Below are 21,769 nucleotides of genomic sequence, written 5' to 3'. Positions count from 1 at the left end.
CAAGGACTCCCGGGAATGGTCTGTGGCTGCAGCTACCACGAGGCTGATCCTGGCTCTCTTCTTCTAGAATCAGCAGACAGGCTAGGGGGAAGCACGTCTAGCCTCACTTCCCACCTACCCTTTTTGGTGTCTGCCATTTCCAGCGCTGTCTAAATATTAAATATCCCTTTTTCATTTAAGTCTCCTAATGAGGATTTGATCAGTGATTGATAGAAAAGGCTTTTCACATTGGATAATGAAAAGTTTGAGTGCAAGAGACCCCCAGTTATACTCTGACTCCTCAGCCTAACCTCATTATTCAGACTTCAGGAGCCATTAGTGTTAGTCAGAATAACAAATACTTCCAAAAACTGTCAAGAATTTTTTTTTTTCCCTGACATAGTGAGGGCAAAACCGGAAATGCATATTCACACCTGGAGCTAGATTAATTTTAAGGTGTGCTTTCCTACAAGAAAAAGACATTTGATTTCATTTAAAAATTCTAATATAAATGATATCATTTATTTCAAAATAAAATTTGAATATGACAGATTAAAATAAAAAGTAAAATCAAAACATTTTAACGTTTGAGGACTTTTTTTTTGGCATGGTAACAGATTAACTCCACAGAATAGCCTCCTTCTAAGGTTAAAAACATAAAGCTTCTGGGACTTCCCTGGTGGTCCAGTGGCTAAGACTCCACTCTCCCAAAGCAGGGGACCCAGGTTTGATTGCTGACCAGGGAACTAGATCCTACATGCCTCAACTAAGACAGAAGATCCCATATGCCACAAGTAAGACTTGCTGCAGCCAAAAAAAACACAAAGCTTCTAGTACTTTGGTCCTCAGAGTGTGATCTGGGAAACACTAACATTGGCATCCCCCAGGAGCTTATTGGAAATGCAGAATGTCAGGCTCCACCTCAAACCTCACTGAATCAGCATCTGCTTTTAACAAGGCACCGCAGGCGAGGGGTCACTGTTTTCACTAATGTTAGTCCTTCAGAAGGCATCCAAACTATTGAAGAAATCGAAAGGAAGAGGTACATAAAAACAGTAGGCAAAACAATGAGGAATTCACTCTACAAAGTCTTGTGTGATCGGAACCCAATTGTGGAACACACCACTAGAGAATCAGATTTGGGAGTGACCTGTTAAAAAGATGTCACTCACATGTAGGCCACCTCCCCTTGGTCCTTATAGTAATTACAAATTAATAAGAAAACCATAGAACCAGAGACCTTTAAAACTGAGACGAAAGATAGAATTTGTGGTAATCAGTGCGTGTGAAGTCTGGAGACTCAAACTGAGTTTGTTTCTCCCAAATTGGGGTATGAAATTAAAAACAAACCCAGTGCTGATGTGATTAGGGCCTCAGAGGCAGAGGGACCTTGAGCAGATTTCTTCATTTCGTGGAGTCTCATCCCATAATCTGTAGAATCTGTCCTGCAAACCTTATAGGGTCATCATGCGCCTTAAATAAGGGATGTGGACATGTTTTGAAAACTATATGAGAACCTAGAATGTTGCCATGGCGGATTTCAAGGGTGGGTCCTAGTTTCATTCAATTAACTGCATCTTGTGTGAGATAATATCACAGCAAAACTGTGGTAGCCTTCTTGAAGTAAAGAAAACAATGAGCTAATTAATAAGAGTGTGTCACAGTGGTTTCTACACTGTCTAGAAGAAGAGGATTCTCTGATTCTCAAGTTCCAGTGTAGACAGGGAAACAAGGATATTCATAAGGATCTGTTGAACAAATGCCCGAATTACCAAACGTGAGAAGGGTAATTTACCAATATTAACTCATTCATTCATTTATTCAACAAACACTTTTGAGTCCTAGGTTGGCTGGGGATAGATACAATGGTGAACAGGAAAGCACACACTGCCCTTGCCCACATGGAGCTTGTGTGCAAGCGTGCTAAGTCACTTCAGTCGTGTCTGGCTCTTTGGACGCTATAGACTGTAGCCTGCCAGGCTCCTCTGTCCATGGGATTCTCCAGGCAAGAATACCAGAGTGGGTTGCTATGCCCTCCTCCAGGGGATCTGCCCAACCCAGGGATCGAACCCCTGTCTCTTCTGTCTCCTGTATTGGCAAGCAGGTTCTTTACCACCAGAGCCACCCAATTTATTTATTTATTCTTGGCTGTGCTGCATGGCATTGTGGGATCTTAGTTCCCTGACCAGGGATGGAACCCACGACCCCTGCATTGGAAGTGCGGAGTCTTAACCACTAGACCACCATGGAGCCTACAGCCTATTCAAACACTCAAATGGATAAATGTAAATGGCATCCTTGCTCTATGACACAAAAATCAGGACCAGGAGCCAAGCGAACTTGTACTAGAGTGATGTGACCTGGTCAGAGAGGTCACAAAAAATTTCCCTGAGGAAGTTGCTCTTAAGCTGAGAGCTGAGTAAGAACTAAGGTGGGGAAGAAGGGAGGAAAGAGTGTCCCAGGCAGAGGGAATAGGGTATGCACAGGTGTTTTGGCAAAAAGAGGCATGGTGGTCAGAAAGACCAGGCCGGTTAGCTGCGGGGTGATGGGATGAGGCTGGGGAGGCCAGCCTCTGGCCAGCCTTGTGCGCCAGAGCTTGGCTAATCCCCTCTGGGTGCTGGGGAGCCACAGAAGGATTGCAGCTGTGATGGTGGTGGTGATGGTGGTGGTGGTGGAGGTGGTGGGGAAGGACGTGTATTTTGTCATGATCAGATCTGGGTTTCTAAATTATCACTCTGGCAGCAAAAAGGAGCATGACTCAGGGACAGGAGGGCCAGGTGTATGTGGAGACACAGGGAGGAGACTCTCACAGCTCAGGAGACAGAGCTGAAACCATCTCTTCCACGGAAGATCCAACTCTTCTGGCCCATTTCTCTCCTTCACATACAGCCTTGCTTCTGAGAGGCCCTTCCCACAAGAGGGAGATGGATTCTCCCCTCCAAGACTAAGTAAATGAAGTAGAGATTCTGGTCGGCAACTCAGTCAGTTTTGAGTCTACGTGAATCAGTTCCCCTCAGGTAAAATGACAAAAGTGTGGTTTCTGAATCTGCAGGTTAAAATTTTCAGCCCTGGATTCATGGTGACCCCAAGTACAGGTAGCCTAAAAGGCTCTCATTCCCACCCCTCAGGAGAATGTGAGGTAGGCAGTATGGTCTTCTGCAGTCACATCTTAGGGCTTCCTTTGGTGGCTCAGATGGTAAAGAACCTGCCAGCAACGCAGGAGATGCAGATTCCATCCCTGGGTTGGGAAGATCCCTGGAGAAGGAAATGCTAACCTACTCCACTATTCTTGTCTGGAGAATCCCCATGGACAGAGGACCCTGATGGGCTACAGTCCATTGGGTCGCAAAGAGTCAGACACAACTGAGCAACTAACACACACACACACATAACTCCAGTTAAATGGCCATCTGTTAGAACCCCTCACTAAAAAGATATGGAAGTGAGACCTACAGAGTTTTAATAACTTGTCCAAAATAGGTCATTTTTAAGGACCAGTTCCCTGAACTTTCTAAAAGTCATTAGGTATATAAAACTCTCAACATACTCTGCTGGTCAACATCATCTTTATAGACAAGTAATGGAGAGAGTCATAAAAATATGCTTTTAAATTAAATTTTATTTTTTTAGACTTCTGTACTTTGTACTTTAATTACAATCTCCCACCCCTAGAGTTAGAAGGGCTAAAGAAAGAATGGGCATTCAGCCTAAACCTTAAAACTGACTAACTATGCCTTCCACAATTTCTAGTATTATGTAACACTGCACCCAAGAAATTCACAAATGCTTTTCATGAGTCTTTCTCTATAGGTGTCAGGGCCTTTATTTCTAGATTTAATTTCCAGGCATGACAAGATCTTAGATCCAGTTTTCAGTCTCTAAGAAAAATGAGTTTTCCTTTGCTATTCACTCTCACCTGCCATTCTTTAGCTTAACCAACACAAACAAAAAGCTCCGGGATTGTCTGGGGCCTCTCACTGGACATTCTACTCTCTACCCTGTTCCTGTTTCCCGTTTGCTTCCCAGTAGGGTTTCCAGCTCTGACCCTTTCTTTCATATGGTTTCCCTCATACCTCTGAGCCCTTTTGTGATGTTTCTGGGCTTTATTACTGCATTGTTACTTGTTTATTCTTTTTTTACTGCCTGTTCCCTCAGGGAGCAGCTACAAATTCAAGCCTTGGCCCTTATGATGTTGGTAGAGATTTTATATTTTTAGTAATTAGTCAATACATTCCAAAACAAGACAAACATATCTGACTTCCCCCATCATTTTTGCCCTAAGATTGAACATTAGAATTGATTGGCCATCAACCAAAGTCAAATTCTATCTGCTTTTCACATGGTTTTATTCATCTATCTGTCCTTAACACAGCTTCACTCATGATTTTTGAAAACCAATATTCAGAGCTGTGTCTAGCAGTTTTTGTTTGTTTTTTACAAGAATCCTTTTAAACCTACACTTTGGGTTGATAAGTTTCAGGCTAGCTCATTGAGCTAAGAAGATCCAGTTTGGAGAAAACTTGGCATTGATAAAGCAGAGAGATGTCTTAGAGGGCTCTGAAATTGCGAAGTTTGTGTTCAACATTTGACTTCCACTCAAATTGGCAGTCTCTTTCCAAAATGAGCATTATTTTCTCATCTTTAAAGTATGCTGAGTTTAGTCAGTTTGAACACTAAGCAAATTATCAGGAGAGTTCTCAAGAATTAGGAAGAAAAAGCCAAGCCATTTTATTCAACCTGGGGCCACAACTTCCAGGAGTGTTGGTGAATAATGGTATGGCTTCCCTTCATTTTAACCCACTTCTGGCTGTGTTAATTCTATGCCAAGACAATCGGCTAGAAAAGGACAACTTTGAGTCAAGCTACCAAAGTATTTTAACTACACTATGTGGGGGGGCAGGTGGAGAAAAGTTTATTTGACTGAAATGTTTTGCTGATAGGTAAATATTACTCTTTCTGGAACGCATGATTATAACTTTTCCAATCTGGAAAATGCATCTCTGACACCCCTCCCTGCTTCTAGGTTATGAGCGCGTAAAGCACATTGTCTGGGAAGTAGCTTACAAGAGGGGGAAAAAATGCGGCACCACGCAGGTTCTCACAAGTGACTACAGAGTAGATCTGAACCTAGAGTCCCTTTTACGTGGGTCTGCTGCTGCTGCTGCGTCGCTTCAGTTGTGTCCTACTCTGTGCGACCCCATAGATGGCAGCCCACTAGGCTCCCCGTCCCTGGGATTCTGCAGGCAAAAACAGAGTGGGTTGCTATTTCCTGAATGTCTCCCAATTCAGTCTGCTTAGTTATTGAAAGGATTCCTACTGTTTGCTGAGCATCCTCACCTTCTGCATCATCTTATTGATTTCTTTTTGGACATTAAATACTTACACTTGGAAGAATATTTTTCTCTTTTTGCTTTTGCCCACACAGCACATGGCTTTTAGGATCTCAGTTCCCCTAACCAGGGGCTGAGCCACGGCCACAGCACTAAAAGCACTGAAACCTAACCACTAGACTATCAAGGAACTCCCTGAAGGAATCTATCTTTAAGTAAAGGGACCCAGCAGCTCCCAATAGGAGGCAAAATGGTCTTCCAACTGCCTCCTGGCCATTTCCGTGGGATATCTTGACCCACACGTGGCTCCTCAATGTCTATATAGGTGGACCTGGTTTGAAGGCGGCTTGAGGCTGTATTCATATACATGAACGCACAAACATCCATTGTCTACACCAAGGGAGAGAAGATTATGGAAGTCCCCAATCTCATCTCCCCACTCCTTAGCAGTGCCACCATCCAGACTTCACTGAAAAGTCAGCACATTAAAAAACAGGTTCAGTATTTTCTCCTTAAGAGCAGCTGCTTGCACACCCTTTCCAACTTCTCCACCTGTTTTAAGCAATATTTTCCTTGTCGAGTTAAAAACTATCTTTTTAAAATTCTCATCAGCTTTCACTCTCCCAATACCCAGTTAATTAAGTCCTGTCAATTCTTTCTTAATAAATGTCTCAGAAAGTTTCCTCCATTCTTTTGCATTCCAGAACAGAAATAGATGAGGATCTGGCTCTCTAGTCTGGATGGGGAGATGAGAAATACACCATATACAAGTGAAAAAACTTTTCTAGAAATAATATTTTTTTAAATGCAAAAATACACGGCCCCAAACAAGCCTTATATACAGACCCTGAGGCACTGGCTAGCACTGTCTTTGTCTCCCAGCAATCCAGAGCAATTGGAGGTCCTTCTTGCTTTTGAGGGGCTGTGCCTTTGGGAGTCCAGTTCAGGCCACTCTGACTCTAACCACCCCTCCACTTAAGAAACAGGAAGCCTTCACTTTCAAGTTAGCTAGTCTCCATTCAGAGCACAGCACGGTATGTATCCAATCTGAAGCAGTGTTGGCACAATTTATCTATTTCACCGTAATTTAAATTTTTATATGTTTATATTTCACCTCCACCTGGACAGAAGCTCATTCTTCTGTATTCTCACTGCCCCTCCCGTTCCCCATAGCAACCAACACTGGGCTCTGCTGTTTGTAGTGTATAAACACAATGTGTAAGTCATAGAGCCTTAGAATTTTAAAGTCAGGGGGAATCGTAAGCGCTCCTCTTGTCCAGTCCTTTACTCTCGATAGAAACAGGTCTAGAGAGACAGGCTGACTTGCCCAAAGTCACCCAGCTGGCTAGTGGCAAAGCAAGAACCACAACCCAGGTTTCTCCTGCTTTAAGTCTGCACCCTAAATGATCCTTAGATAATCAGTGACAGAAATATCTGACTTCACACAAGGTCTCCGGGCGATGGTGGCGATAGGGGATGACTTGCTTTATTGACACATTTGCAAAGATTCCATTCATCGCCTCGCAGGACCGTCCTGGGCGAACTCCTCAACTCAGTGTTGAGCAGAGTCACAAGTTACGTGCTGCACTTGTTTACGAGTCTGTCGGCCCTAATCGCGGTTCTTCTGACAGGAGCGCGCCCCCGCGCCCCCCGCCCCCCCCTCACACTGGGGCTCCCCGTCCCGGCCCCTCCCAGGCTGCCGACTGTCACACGGCGGCCGAGCGGCCCGCCCCACGTGGACCCGGCTGGAAGGATCAAAGTCTGTTTGCTGCCTGGCCCCCGGCAGGTGTGAGCGGGGCTGCTAGGACCCGCAGCGCCAGGGCAGGAGGCCCGCCGCGCCGAGGGGACCCCGCCGGCCTCGCCCTGCCCCGCCCCCTCCCGCTGCACGCGGCCCGCGCCCCCTCCCCTCCCCCACGACGCCGGTCGCTGCACCCGGCCGCGGCCCCCGGCCCACGCCCGGCTCCCGCAGGGAGAGGCCCCGCCCCCATCTGTTGAAGCCGCGACACCGCCTCCTCCCCGCCCCTCCGAGCCTCCGCCCAATAGCGAGAGCGGGTGGGCGGGACGCGGCGGCTGTCGTGAGGGGGTCCTGGCCAATGGGGAGGCGTGCCGGGCCTGGTGGGCGGGGCGGCGAGGCCTTGTCACGCTCGGGTCCGTGTGAAAACGGGGGTTCCGAGTGCAAAGCAAAGTTTTTTTGTAAACCGTCTGCAAAGGCGGGGGGGGCGGCGGCTGGTGGCGAAGAAGGCGCCCGACACCGGGCCGAGTGCAGCAGCCGTGGCCGCCGCCTCAGTAGCTCTTCAGGCGTCGGCTCCTCCGTCCGAGCCACACCGGAGAAAGACCGCCGGAGGGGAAGACCTGCGCGGAGAACCCGCAGATGCTTGGAGCCTCCTCAGCGCTGAGCTGCCGGTCGCCCGCCCCCGCCGCCCGCCCGCTCGCTCCTGCTCCGGCTTTCTGTCTGCGGGCTTCGGGAGCCCCAGCTCCCTGCCGCCTCCGCCGCCGCCCCGCTGTGGGTGTGTGGGGGCTGCTGGGGCTGAGCCGGGCCTCGGCGCCGGCTCCGAGGACGGACGCCTGAGGAGGAGCTGCGCGCCGCCGGCCGGCCGGGGACGCCCGCAGGCGCGGGGGCTCGGCGGCTAGACCCCGGGCTCGGCCGCCCCTGTCCGGTCACCGAGGCCCCGCGGCGGACTCCCGAGCCCCGCGCCGCACGCCCTCCCTCCCTCCGTCGCCGGCTCCTCGGCGCCTCGCCGCCGCCTCAGGAGTGCCCGGGCCGTGCTCGGGCGGGCTCCTCAGCCGCAGCCATGGGGTGCTGGGGTCGGAACCGGGGCCGGCTGCTCTGCATGCTGTTACTGACCTTCATGTTCATGGTCCTGGAGGTGGTGGTGAGCCGGGTGACCACGTCCCTGGCGATGCTCTCCGACTCCTTCCACATGCTGTCGGACGTGCTGGCGCTGGTGGTGGCGCTGGTGGCCGAGCGCTTCGCCCGGCGGACCCACGCCACCCAGAAGAACACCTTCGGCTGGATCCGGGCCGAGGTGATGGGGGCTCTGGTGAACGCCATCTTCCTGACCGGCCTCTGCTTCGCCATCCTGCTGGAGGCCATCGAGCGCTTCATCGAGCCGCACGAGATGCAGCAGCCGCTGGTGGTCTTCGGGGTCGGCGTGGCGGGGCTGGTGGTCAACGTGCTGGGGCTCTGCCTCTTTCACCACCACAGCGGCTTCGGCGACGACTCCAGCCACAGCCACTCGCACGGGGGCCACAGCCACGGCCTCCCCAAGGGGGCCCGCAGCAAGAGCGGCCGCGCCGGGGGTAGCGACAACGCCGTGACCCCAGGCGAGCAGGGTCCCGACCAGGAGGAGACCAACATCCTGGTGGCCAACAGCAGCAACTCCAACGGGCTGAAATTGGACCAGACAGGTGAGGAGAGAAAAGTCTCCGCCGCAGGTGGTTGGCCCTGGGGGAGCCCAGACCCCGGGATGGCCCCGGGCGGGGTGGCCCGCACGCCCCCTGGCGCCCGAGCCGACCGCGCCGCGCAGCCTCGGGGCCGCTCCTTCCCGGGCCGGCTCCCGCACCCGCACGTGCGGGAAGCCGCCGGAACAGACGACCCCCTCCTCCCCCGCCCCCCGCTGTCAGCCGGGTGTCAGGAGCCGGGGAAATGCGTCCTCCGCCCCCCGTATGGGGGTGTAGATGGCACCGTGGTGGTGAGAGCGGGCAAAAGGTCAGGACGTGACCCTCAGCCCGCTGCGGTCCGCAACTGCACTTGGCAGCCTTTTACGGGCTGTCGTTCCAAGAGACTGTCTGATTTTGGCGTTAGCAGGATCAGCAATACTTCCTAATTAAATTTCTTGGCCCTCTTGGAAAACCGGAGAGAATCCCCAGTTGGTCCTGAGTTGTTGGATGTTTGGAACCTTGCTCTTCCCAAGTACTTTTGCCCTTCAAAGAAGTTTCTTAATGTTGTATTCAGAGCGATCTTAGTGATTGACTCTCCTGAACTCAAAATCTTGGTTAAAGGTTTCTGTCATGAACAGCAATGCGTGTTTCGGTTAGTTCTCTAAAGTCTAAACCCAGTCCTGAAAATCCTAGACTTTAGGACCTGTCTGGGCATGTTTTAACATTTCACTTAGGATTTGTTGTGATTGTACTAAGGTAAAAAGTGATGATAATTTATTCATCTTATATTTTTAATGGGTAGTTTTCATTCTAAACATTAAGTGCTCTTGGAAGGAAATTGGGAAATAGGTGTTGAAAGAGGAGATGGGAAAAGGAATCATCCTAATGCCCTACTAACCAAGCTCAGTGATATTTTTAATAGGTTGGTGTATTTCCTCCCACCGTTTTCCATTTATATGGAAATGTCAATTTCTATTTACCTGTTTGTGTGAAACCACGCATGCATGACACTACATAGACAATTTTCCTCTTTCTAGGATTCAGGATATCATGTTAATGAAATTGAAGTTGTACATTGAAAACGTTTAATAAACAATTGAATTTCCTCTCACTTCTACTCTGCAAGGAGTTATTCCAAAGAATATTAAGCTGTTCTGGTGTGTATAATTCCTTTAAAGGATCAGTATGTTTGGTTTAGGAGCTAGTAGGGTAGATAGTGATCATTTAGTTCCAGATTTTCCTGAAGTCTCTGTGTGATTGTTGATAGGCTTATATGGTTGATTTGTCAGTTTCTAAACCCCTTCTATCAAGGGACTCTTATCATTTATAAGTGACAAAAGTCTAAAAGTTAACCTTAACATCTTAATGATGAAAAGTGACTAGAGCTCTGTATCAGGTCAGCCATTTGTATTAGACTTATCCATAGTTGCATATGATTTGGGGTGATAGCATTCAATTTGTGTTTGATATATGCCAACAAGTATAGAATGTTCCCAGGACCCCACAGAAAAGGTGAACTTCATTTAGAAGTGGGAAGGTAGGAGGTTGGAGTATGAGAAAGTAGTATCATCTTAATGACTTAATTTAGCCATGACCATATGTCCTGGCCTGTTCCCAGTATATCAATTTATATTAAATTGCTCTGAGCACGTTTCTTTGTATGTTTTATGAAAAATGTTCACCTCCATCTCTTAAGTGGAATTAGGTAAGAATGTTTATATAAACACTTTAGATGTGTTTGATACAGAATTTTTATTTCTTTGTAGATCCAGAAAAGTCCAGAAATGATGCAATGGAAGTACAAGTGAATGGGAATCTTATCAGAGAGCCTGAAGAGGTGGAATTGGAAGAGGATGAAGATAAGACTGGACAACTTAACATGCGTGGAGTTTTTCTGCATGTTTTTGGAGATGCTTTGGGTTCAGTGATTGTGGTAGTAAATGCCTTAGTCTTTTACTTTAATTGGAAAGGTTGTCCTGAAGGGGAGATTTGTGTGAACCCATGTATACCTGACCCCTGCAAAGCATTTGTAGAATTAGTTAATAGTACTCAGGCAACAGTTCAAGAGGCTGGTCCTTGCTGGGTACTGTATTTAGATCCAACTCTTTGTATTGTAATGGTTTGTATACTTCTTTACACAACTTATCCATTGCTTAAGGAGTCTGCTCTTATTCTTCTCCAAACTGTTCCTAAACAAATTGATATCAAAAATTTGATAAAAGAACTTCGAAATGTTGAAGGAGTTGAGGAAGTTCATGAATTACATGTTTGGCAACTTGCTGGAAGCAGAATCATTGCCACTGCTCACATAAAATGTGAAGACCCGACATCATACATGCAGGTGGCTAAGATCATTAAAGACGTTTTCCATAATCACGGAATTCATGCTACCACCATTCAGCCTGAATTTGCTAGTGTAGGCTCTAAGTCAAGTGTAGTCCCGTGTGAACTTGCCTGCAGAACTCAGTGTGCTTTGAAGCAATGTTGTGGGACACGGCCACAAGCCCAGTCTGGAAAGGATGCAGAAAAGGCCCCATCAGTTAGCATTTCTTGTTTAGAACTTAGTGACAATCTAGAGAAGCAGCCCAAGAGGACTAAAGTTGAAAACATCCCTGCTGTTGTGATAGAGATTAAAAAAATGCCAAACAAACAACCTGAATCATCTTTGTGAGTCTTGAAAAAGATGTGATGTTTGACTTTTGCTTTAAACTGCAAGAGGAAAAAAGACTCCATTGAAATTCTATGTTTGCCAAGTAGTGTAATTGAAGTCCTTGTCTGGTCACACAGTTTAATTCTATTTTTGTAAGAACATAATGGGACTGCTTAACAGAGTTCTATATTACAACTTTGTGATTATTAGTGCAGAGTACAGCTATGCTGTAACAGTTTTGGAAAGCCAGTTTTAACACTATGTTACATTTTTGTTTAAGTATAAACCTTATATAACATAATGCTATTTGATTTCCAGTTTTTCAATGGTAAAAAACTAATTAGGGGGATAAATAAATTTAAATTGTTTCTGGAATTTCTCTGCTTTTCTTTTCCCCCAGTGTTATATTTAAGTTTGTTAGAATTATAATTGCTAGAACTCTAAAAATCAACAGGTCTGTTTCCTTTGACGTTTTATGTAATATTTACTTGCCCTTTGAGATCATCACATAGCATAATGGCAGCATATTTTAAGGATGACTCATGATATTATTAAGAAAAGTTCTTTTTTTTCTTCACATGGGGTTTTATGATACTGAAGATCAGTTACTACTCTGTATCCTATGTTGCTGAGTATTATTCTAATAAACAGATAATTGAACTAGTGTACCTATAATAGGGCATATGGACAGTAAGAGCAGGGAAGGAAGTTTTACCAAATTATTTAGATTCTTGTAAGTTAATAATCAGACTACATATCTAAATTATTCTGAGAATTTTAACTTTTTTTTAAAAATAAAAAAACAAAGGTAGCCTAAAAGATGGATATGTTCACCAGCATTACTTTCTTTGAAAGATTGGCATTAGAGACAGAGTTAAAAGTTTACTCATAAAATATATACAATTAAATATTTTTAAGACTGTTTAACCTAATAATTACATGTTAAATGAAAGCTTATTAATCTAATCTTTTAAATTGTGAGTTTTAAAAATAACTTCAGAGTCATTTCACAGTGACCAATCATGAATGGATTCAAACAGCTTTTTGAGCCCAACCAGCAATGCTTGTGCTTTGCCAAGAGCCATTGACTTGAGAGGAAAATCTGAAGGTTAATGCAGTTTGGATATTAAACTGTCAAAAAGAAAAATTAGTTAAGACAAAATTAATAATTGAGATTCTATAAGTCATTCTGTCTTGACATTGCTCAGACCTTCCAATAGTGGCTTATTTTGCAAGATGTAGTAGTACAGGAAACTGTTTTTGGCTATTTCATTGTTCGTATGGATTTCAAATCCATACACAAATATTATTTAAGGGTATTTAAGTTATATTTTTCTGATAGAGAGGGATTATGCTTTGTGAAGAAACTAGATTTTTGTCCTCAAAAGGATGAATATTAATATCAGTTATCATGTATAGCTCTATTTTTCTAGAAACGAGGTATCCTGACTACTTTAGTACCTTTTATAGCTGACTACTTTGGGGATGGCTACCTTTTGGGATTTGAAATAATTCATTGTTTAGTGGGTCTTAAGATGAAAACGTTGGCATTTGACAGTTAACTTTTTAAAGGGATGATCTTTTGTGGTAGACAGTGTGATTTTTTCCTAGTATAAGCCTGTTGCTGGCAATGGGCCTGTTTAAGAACACCCGATTTTTCCATTGAGAATGACGTAATTTTAGGAACACAGTTTGTAAGTTCATATTTACTATAATGGGCCAAAACCATAACCTGCCAATTTGCAATACATCTTTATCATTTAATACTCTTCTGATATTATATATTTCAATTCCTAAACTGGTAGTTACTTGGAATTTTGCAAACATTTTTTTAAAACATGAAATTGGGGGAATTTCATATGAGTGAACAAGAGAAAGCTTCAAATTATATCATGTACATTCCTGATTTACCATTTTTTGAAGATCTCAAAACAATTTATGTTATAGAAATATTTCAGTAGTGATATAAAAGGATAACTGGTAATATATATTACATTCAATGAGGTTTTCTTTACAAGGCTCTATTGGGTCTATTAAAGGTTGCATTTAAAACATCAACTGAAAGTTTTTTTTAAATGGTGTATAAGCATGGGACAAGGGCTATTTTTTTTTCAAAGTGCTTTGAAAGTAACAGCCTTTAGATTTTAGTTATTTCACTTTTCATAATTTTAAGTAGCTCATAAGTAACAACGTGGTACCATAGGATTCTCTTTTTCAAAGGATTTCTGTCATAATAGCAAAATCAGTGGGCACTGACCCACCTTTTCAGTTTTAGCAGAGAATTATTTATTTCTTTACAATGCACTTTCTAACCCATTTTTAGCTATATTAGCATTATCTTTTTAAAATGCTTTTATATTTAAATATTGTGGGATTTAAGTGTCTTTTCCAAAATAGTTTATTCCTTCCTGAAAGAAAATGAGGGAAATTCCATTAATTATTAGGAGACTTAAACCCAATATTTAAATGCTGTTTTATAACACTGCATCAGTTTTAGGAGGTGCATCTCTCCTGCTGGCTCTTTTATATTTGAGCAAGATCAGTGTATTTAGAATATGTGTTTAGAAATGTGTCTGTTGTCTCAATTTAGTAAGAAGGAGGTGCTGCATGTGCCTGAATTAAAACCAACCCAGACATTTTTTCCAACCTAAATTCCGCCTTAGTGATGAGAGAGATTTAATTCTCCATTGTCACCTTTTAGTTATATGATTGTTTAATAAGTTTTTTTTTTTTTCCAGAGAGCATCTGCCCTGTATAAAGTATGAACTAGAACCTAAAGGAAAAGTAAAAAACTCAGAAATTTTGCTGTGTGTATTTTAACATTTTAGAAAGTAGTATGAGTAACTAAGGTATGTAATTTGAACAGGAAGAATTTGCATCAAGAGCACCTTGGAAAATCACAAGTAGATGACTATTAATGTTTGTATCTTGTTAACATCCTCAGTTAATTTTGAATTTTTGAAAAATTTGAAGGAAAAGGCCTATGGAACCTAATGTGAAGTATTTAGTAGGCTAACTGGTATTGAGTTGTAGATTTTTACTGTTTATAAACAAATATCATTTGATGAAATGTCATTTACCTGCTGTCTTAAGATGTTCATGCATACACAAATATGGAGAAGAATCCTACAATATAGAAATATTTATTTTAATAAGAGTTTCAGTTAAGTCATAAAACAGTGTTAAAACTTGGGAAGGTGGAGGGTTTGTTGTTTTTTAAATTGAAACTGTCATACAGTGTTTGACATCTGAAACGGGAATTATAATAGCACTATTTTGATGTAACTCTACCGCTATTATGTGGCAATGCTATTTAGTTTTACTAACAAGTTCTGAAATACTTAGCAGTCATTTTCACTGGCACAGGAGCCTTTTGTATGTCATTCAATTTAAACTTTTAAACCAAAAACTTTATGGTTCAGTGTCTTTGGCAAAAAGATACTGAAGGGAATGTAACATACAATTAATATGTGGTTATATATAAAAAGACACAAATTGCCATGTTATGGTTCTGCCTTGAAACAGCACAATGAAGTGTATCAGTGTATTCTGTGATTCTTTATGAGACTTCTATGTTGTGTTGTTTTGTGTCTGCCACAGGGTGTCCTTTGGGCCAGATGTGGCACAGTTAAATGCAGTTATCATCTCATGAAATGCAGATGCAGATGAAATGTCTTTAGTGCTGCAACATTTTACCTGACTTTTTGTATGTTTCTGACTGTGCGTTGTTTTCCAAAGCTGTTCCTACCTCACCATGAGGCTTTATGGATTGTTATGTATTATAAATGTTCTTTATGAGACAGACTACTGTGTTTCTTCTCATTTATCAAAAGTTAAGTAGAAAAATAAACTAATTTTAATATCTGCTTCACGGTTTTGTGCGTATGCCCTCACTCAGTAGTTATGGCGCACAGGCTTAGTTGCTCTGGAGAAGGTGGGATCTTCCCAGACCAGGGACTGAACCAGTGTCATACTACCCACGATTTCAGGCAACCACTGGGGGACTTGCAATGTGTCCTTCATGGACAAGAGGAGACTGAAAGTGTCTGTGTGTGTGAGTCACTCGGTCGTGTCTGACTTTTTGCGGCCAGGCTCTTGTGTCCCTGGAATTCTCCAGGCAAGAATACTGGAGTGGGTTAGCACTTTCTTCTCCAGAGGATCTTCCTGACCCAGGGATCGAACCTGGGTCTCCCACGTTGCAGTTGGATTCTTTACCATCTGAGCCACCACGGAAGCCCAAGAGGAGACTACTGGACTGTATTTTCTGGTAATTCTTTTCCAAACAATTAATTGTAAGATCCAGAGTTGAATTACAGTACCAGAGGAGACTCCTACAATTGATTCCACATTTTTTTCGTACTTGAACATTTCTGAAATCAGAATGCATCAGTACAATCAGTGGTATCTCACCACTCCTTTTGGCCAACTAAGTTTCTTTTTAAGATGTATCTTAATTAATCATTCAGAAAAGAATTCCCAGGTCTTTCCAGAAGTACTGCCAACATTTCCTAAAACCTTATGTACTACGCGTTGCACATCTGGATGGGAGCTGTTGCTTTAGAATTAGGTGAAAATATGCTTAAGAAAGTCAATGACAATGTTGTTTTTAAAGAAATCCCATAGACATTTCTGAGCCTTCAGAACTGACCATTTTTGCCCTCTCCTCACTATAGCCTACATAGCCTTTTCTCTTTTAAATCAAGTAAAGTAGCACTTTGTTGCATTTGCTTATTTGTAAACCTATTTCCTTTTTAAAGATTATAAATTCTATGAGGTCAGAGCTATCTTTTTCCTCGGTCTAGGACACTGTAAGCATTCAAAGGTGTTTGAAAGAATATTGAGGAATGGCAGGTATGGGGGAGGACGTAGCAGTAAGACTATTAATAGCTAAGATGTACTGAGCAGTTATTACCTACCAGCCACACACATTTTCATTTAATCCTTACAAACTGCTAACCACATTCCATTATTCCCATCTGGCAGACCAGCGGATATCAAGTACCTTACCCAAATGCATCCAGATAGTGATGGAGCCAGAACTGGAATTCAGCAAGAGATCTAGAACGCATCAAGTAGCACGCTTTCCCATTACTTTGAACTGTCAACAACCTATTTCATAAGTAAATTCAGAATGAAGAATTCTTTTAAATTTTCATGCAACGAGCAGCAATAGATAGGCAAAAAGAAAAATGAGAATACATTTTACAGTATTTGATATTTACAAAAAACATCAGCGTAGTCACCAGACGAAAAATCAGAACTTATGGTTGTGTCGTTCAAATTACATGGGGCAGAGGAGTGACGATATTTTTTAGAATTTAGGGTCTCTCGGTTTCAGTCTAGCCTCGCAGACAGTGCCCATCATTACAAAGTAGTCAGCCAAGCCGCTGTCGGTGCAAGTGTTGTTTAAGGTAGGAACTGCTCCACTTGAAGCACAAACACCTGTGGCCTACGTGTCTTTTTATGCTGAAAACTGGGTATTTGGAGAACTGGAGAGCAGAGGTGATTGAACTAAATGTGAATGAGGAGATGCAGGTAGAAGATGATTTGCTTTTCGACAGAGGTGCTATTAGCATTTGGGTGAGAAAATGTATCGTAGTGCAGAGGTGTCTTGTGCGCTGAATTTAGTAACCCAACCTCCTTCCACACAAGTGTCTGTAGCTCTTCCACTTGCCCCGGCCCAACATCAACACACCCCAACTTTTTCAAATGTCTCCAAGGGAGGCAGCCTGGCCCTGGACCACCATGAAGGACTGAGCCAGTGGGACTCCTCCAGTCTCTCCTACATGATTCATGATTCAAATGTTGTCTCTATTTTCCTCCTTTTACACAGACCGAGTATCATAGATCCTTTGTGTTTTGTTTGAACTTCAGTCCCATCCTAAAGTCCAAGAACCAAGCTTCCATTCCTACAGAGTCAAATAGACAACCTGAAGATTTGATTCCTGAGACTTAGAGCCATTGAAAAGACCAGGTAGACAGGAATTCCTCTGAGAGGTTAAGAAGATTGTTCTGCGTAAGGAAGAACAGTGGCCGGCTGAATTGGTCATGGAAACTATATCTGTTTTTGGAGTATAAGAATCGAATTTCTGGCATTGTAAAAGGGGTTCAAAACCAGTAGCCTGAATTAAAGTATGGATTTGAATATTCAAATAGACATTTTAAGGATTGACCCTAATTTTTCTTCTAATTCTGAAAATGTCAAGGACAATTCTAGACAAAATTTATCCGCACTTTATTTTTTGGAAGTATAGGTTTACAGTATTATGTTACTTTGAGGCATATAACATAGTTTTTCAGTTTTTTTGAAGATAATATACTCCATTATAGGAGGAGGAAATGGCACCCACCCCAGTATTCTTGCATGGAAAATTCTATGGGCAGAGGAGCCTGGTGGACTATAATCCAAAGGGTCGCAAAGAGTCGGGCACGACTGAGCATGAGCACAGATAGGTTATAACACGATAATTCCCTGTGTTACACAGTATATCCTTGTCGCTTATCTATCTTATTTATAGTAGTTTGTATTCATACCCCTAATTTGTCCCTTCTTTCCTTTTCCTTTCAGTTACCATAAATTTATTTTTTATATCTGTGAGTCTATTTCTGTTGTGTAAATAAGTTCATTTGTATCATATTTGAGATTTTACATGTAAGTGATATCATATAGTATTTGCCTTTCTCTGTCTCATTTTGCTAAACTTAATGTTGTTTAAGTCCATCCACATGGCTGCAAAAGGCAGAATTTCATTATTTTCTATGGCTGAGTAACATTTTGTTGTTATATATAGAGAGGGTTATATATATATTGTTGAATACATATCTCACATATTCTTAATCCAATCAAATGTTAATGGGCATTTGAGTTGCTTCCATGTCTTGGCTATTGTAAATAGTGCTGCTATGAACGTTGGGGTTCACATATAACTGTTTCAAATTAGTGTTTTTGTTTTTTCAGTATCCATACCCAAGAGTGGAATTTCTAGATCATATGGTAGTTCTATTTTTAGTTTTTTAAGGAACCTCCATACTTTTTCCCATAATGAGTACACCAATTAACAATTTACATTTCCCTTAACAGTTTATGAGGGTTCCCTTTTCTCCACATTCTCTCTAACATTTGTTATTTGTAGACTTTGATTTAAACAGTCTCAGAATAGCCATTCTACGCAGTGTGAGCTGGGAGGTGTGAGACTTTAATTTAAACCAATTCACCCTTAGAACCTCCAGAAGGAGTGCAGCCTACTGGTGCCTGCATTTATTTCATAAAACCTGTTTTGGACTTATGACCTCTACACATGTAAAGTAGTCTTGTTTTAAGCCACTAAGTTTGTGGTAGCTTGTTATATAGCAGCAATAAGAAACTAATATACATTTATTAGCACATAAAGATGATTGATACACGAAACTTCTGTATTTATTATTACCAAACCTTTGCTATCATGAAGCTAAAGTACAGACTAACTTATAAATAAAATTTTTATCAGAAAAGGGCTAGATGCCATAAATGATGGTATAGCTTTTGTTTCATGCTTATGCAATCATTTTCTTTGGATAAGTAAGTTAATGAAACACTGATATACGGTTTTAAGGTAGGAAGAAGATGCTAAACTTGAATAAACTTGCATGTTGTCTGAGTTTTTATGTGGCGATATCAAGCTTCAGGGATAAGCAATTCCTTAAGGGGTTTGGTGGGAGTCCAGATTTCCTCCTATGTCGTGGCAGGACCCAACTGAATCAAAGAAGAGCTCAGGCTGAGTGAATCAGCTTTGTGTGGATTAGAGATGTCCTCTTGAAAAGCCCGGAGGCCCCCTGAAGTGGCTCCAGAGCAGCACTCACCAACAGCAGGCTCTGTTTTCTTTTCGCCTTTCTCCTCTCACTCCACTTGGAGCCTGCTCCCGCCTCCTTGCCTCCTTCCTCCTCTCTCTTTTCTCTCTAGCCCGTTCTTCACCTCCACATCTTATTAGGAATATGGCCTTAGCTGATTTGATACTTCTTGGAGACTCAGTTTTCAGATCTGTGAGATGGGAATAATACGTCTTTTATAAGGTCCTTGTGAGGACCACATGGGGCAAAAATGAACTTGTACATCCCTCCCCTATCTTCGGCTGCACCAGTTCTTAGTTGCAGCACGTGGAATCTTCAACTGTGGTTTGTGGGCTCTCTTACTTGTGACATGAAGGATCTAGTTCCCTGGTGAGGGATTGAACCCTGGCTGCCTGCATTGGGAGCATAGAGTCTTAGCCACTGGGCCACCAGGGAAACCTCTCTACCACATTCTGTGTTCTGGCACTGTGCTAAATGTTTTAGCCAATCACTCTATGACATGAGGGTAGGAGAACTGAATGATGGAGGCGCTTCAAATTACGTGGTACACAAAGTGGTTAGTTCTGGATGCCAAAACCCCAGACTCGCTGACTACGCAACATGTGGTAAGATGCCTGCCTTAGCTTTCTCATCTGAAAAATGAGGATGCTAGTAGTGTTTTTTAAGGGTTGTTATAGATTAAACAAATCAACATAAGTAAAGCATTTTGAACAATTCCTGCCCTTCATTCAGTGCTCAATAAATATTAGCCCGTTTGCATTCTATTCCCTTATTTCTTACTTTCCCCCCCTTTTCCTTCTTTTCCTTCCTCCTCCTTCCCCATTCTTTCTGTCTTCTCTCTTTTCCTAATCTAGTGCCCCAAGGCTACGGTTTTTCCAGTGGTCATGTATGGATGTGAGAGTTGGACTGTGAAGAAAGCTGATCGCCGAAGAATTGATGCTTTTGAACTGTGGTGCTGGAGAAGACTCTTGAGAGTCCCTTGGACTGCAAGGAGATCCAACCAGTTCATTGTAAAGGAGATCAATCCTGGGTGTTCATTGGAAGGACTGATGCTAAAGCTGAAATTCCAATACTTTGGCCACCTCATGTGACAAGTTGACTCACTGGAAAAGACTCTGATGCTGGGAGGGATTGTGGGCAGGAGGAGAAGGGGACGACAGAGAATGAGATGGCTGGATGGACATGAGTTTGAGTGAACTCTGGGAGTTGGTGATAGACAGGGAGGCCTGGCGTGCTGTGATTCATGGGGTCGCAAAGAGTCGGACACGACTGAGCGACTGAACTGAACTGAACACCTTGCTTGGGCTTTCCTCGTGGCTCAGTGGTAAAGAATCCACCTGCAATGCAAGAGATGCAGGAGGCAGGGCTTTGATCCCTGGGTTGGGAAGATCCCTTGGAGGAAGGCATGGCAACCCACTTCAGTATTCTTGCCTGGAAAATCCCATGGACAGAGGAGCCTGGCAGACTACAGTCCAGAGGGTCGCAAAGGAAATCAGTCCTGAATATTCATTGGAAGGACTGATGCCGAAGCTGAAACTCCGATAGTTTGGCCACCTGATGCAAAGTACTGACTCCTTGGAAAAGACGGGTCACAAAGAGTTGGACACGACTGAGCAACTGAACTGAACTGAGCAACTAAACAGAAGACAGCACAGCACAGAAGCAATTTTACGTGCACTCAGGCACACAAGACCTTGATTAATCCCACTCTGCACTCTTACTGTTTTCAATGGTACCACATTTCTCTTTTGCAAAATCATTAGACCCTTTTTTTCCTCTCCAGGCAGCTTCTGTGACAAGCATTACCTGCAGGATAGTAGAGTACCTTGAGGACAAACAGTTTTTTACCTTATGATTGATTCTATGACTGCTATGGGGAGACAGCTTGGGGGAGGAAGAAAAATGGTTGAGGCTCAAAACAAGAGAGACAATTCCAACAATTCACATAGGCTATGGAGGGTCAGTGATGGATGGCGTTTGAGTGTGTGCTCTCTGCCCTCATGTTGTTGGGTAGCCTGGTGATGATTTCTGCAAAGGGCAGAGCTTGGACCTGAGAACTTTCCAGCTGAGATTTGGGGATCTTATGAGAAATCCTTTTAAGGGACAATGGCATGGCAGAATGGAGAGTCCTGACTGTGCTTTTCCACTGCACAAACCCAGCAGGCCTGGGCCACCCTCTGCAATTCCAGAGAAGCAGACCCAAAGGAGGCAACACCCACTTCCCTTCTCCTCCTCCTCGTTCTTCTCCTCCTTTGCTTTCTTCTTCTCCTTTCTCTTGTCCTCTTCCTCCCCCTCCTTCTAAATCAACAGACCATACAATTTTCACGTTCCCCGTAAACTGTTTGAGAACCTCTGAGTGCATTGCTGCTGAACATGCCTGGTAGGTCTGGTGAGCTAACTCCTCTGAGTCTGCAGCTCAGGCATTTTTACTGAACATCACTAGCTGCTTTGGGACCTTGGCTGTCTTAGGGTTTTCAGCTGGATTTTTCCTCTCTTAATTATAACTTAGACACAAGTTGCAGAAGAGGTAGCTATTTGAAACATAATTAATAAGCAGCAAAAAAAAAAAGCAGAATTGCTTCAATATCTGTTTCCCCCAGAT

General features: G+C 43.2%; 1 protein-coding gene across 1 annotated transcript; it reads left to right on the top strand.

Annotated features, from left to right (window-relative positions):
• Positions 1-7,494: 7,494 nt before the first annotated feature.
• SLC30A1 (solute carrier family 30 member 1) lies at positions 7,495-15,207 on the top strand. The gene is made up of 2 exons (XM_055419030.2): positions 7,495-8,717; positions 10,457-15,207. Exons 1-2 carry the CDS (start codon positions 8,102-8,104, stop codon positions 11,359-11,361), a joined length of 1,521 nt encoding a protein of 506 aa, XP_055275005.1. The 5' UTR covers positions 7,495-8,101; the 3' UTR covers positions 11,362-15,207.
• The last annotated feature ends 6,562 nt before the right edge of the window (positions 15,208-21,769 follow it).

The sequence above is a fragment of the Moschus berezovskii genome, chromosome 17 (assembly GCF_049115385.1).
Source record: "Moschus berezovskii isolate FMDL1 chromosome 17, NW_MosBer_1.0, whole genome shotgun sequence".
NCBI classification, from domain to species: Eukaryota; Metazoa; Chordata; class Mammalia; order Artiodactyla; family Moschidae; genus Moschus; species Moschus berezovskii.
The sequence above is the reverse complement of the archived record's forward strand: the minus strand, read 5'-3'. Positions and strand labels throughout refer to the sequence as shown.

Bases quoted from the DNA above. Each gene is read 5' to 3' on its own strand.
- SLC30A1 (XM_055419030.2), top strand. From the start codon at position 8,102: ATGGGGTGCTGGGGTCGGAACCGGGGCCGGCTGCTCTGCATGCTGTTA. The intron at 8,718-10,456 runs GTGAGGAGAGAA...ATTTCTTTGTAG, and splicing joins GCTGAAATTGGACCAGACAG to ATCCAGAAAAGTCCAGAAAT.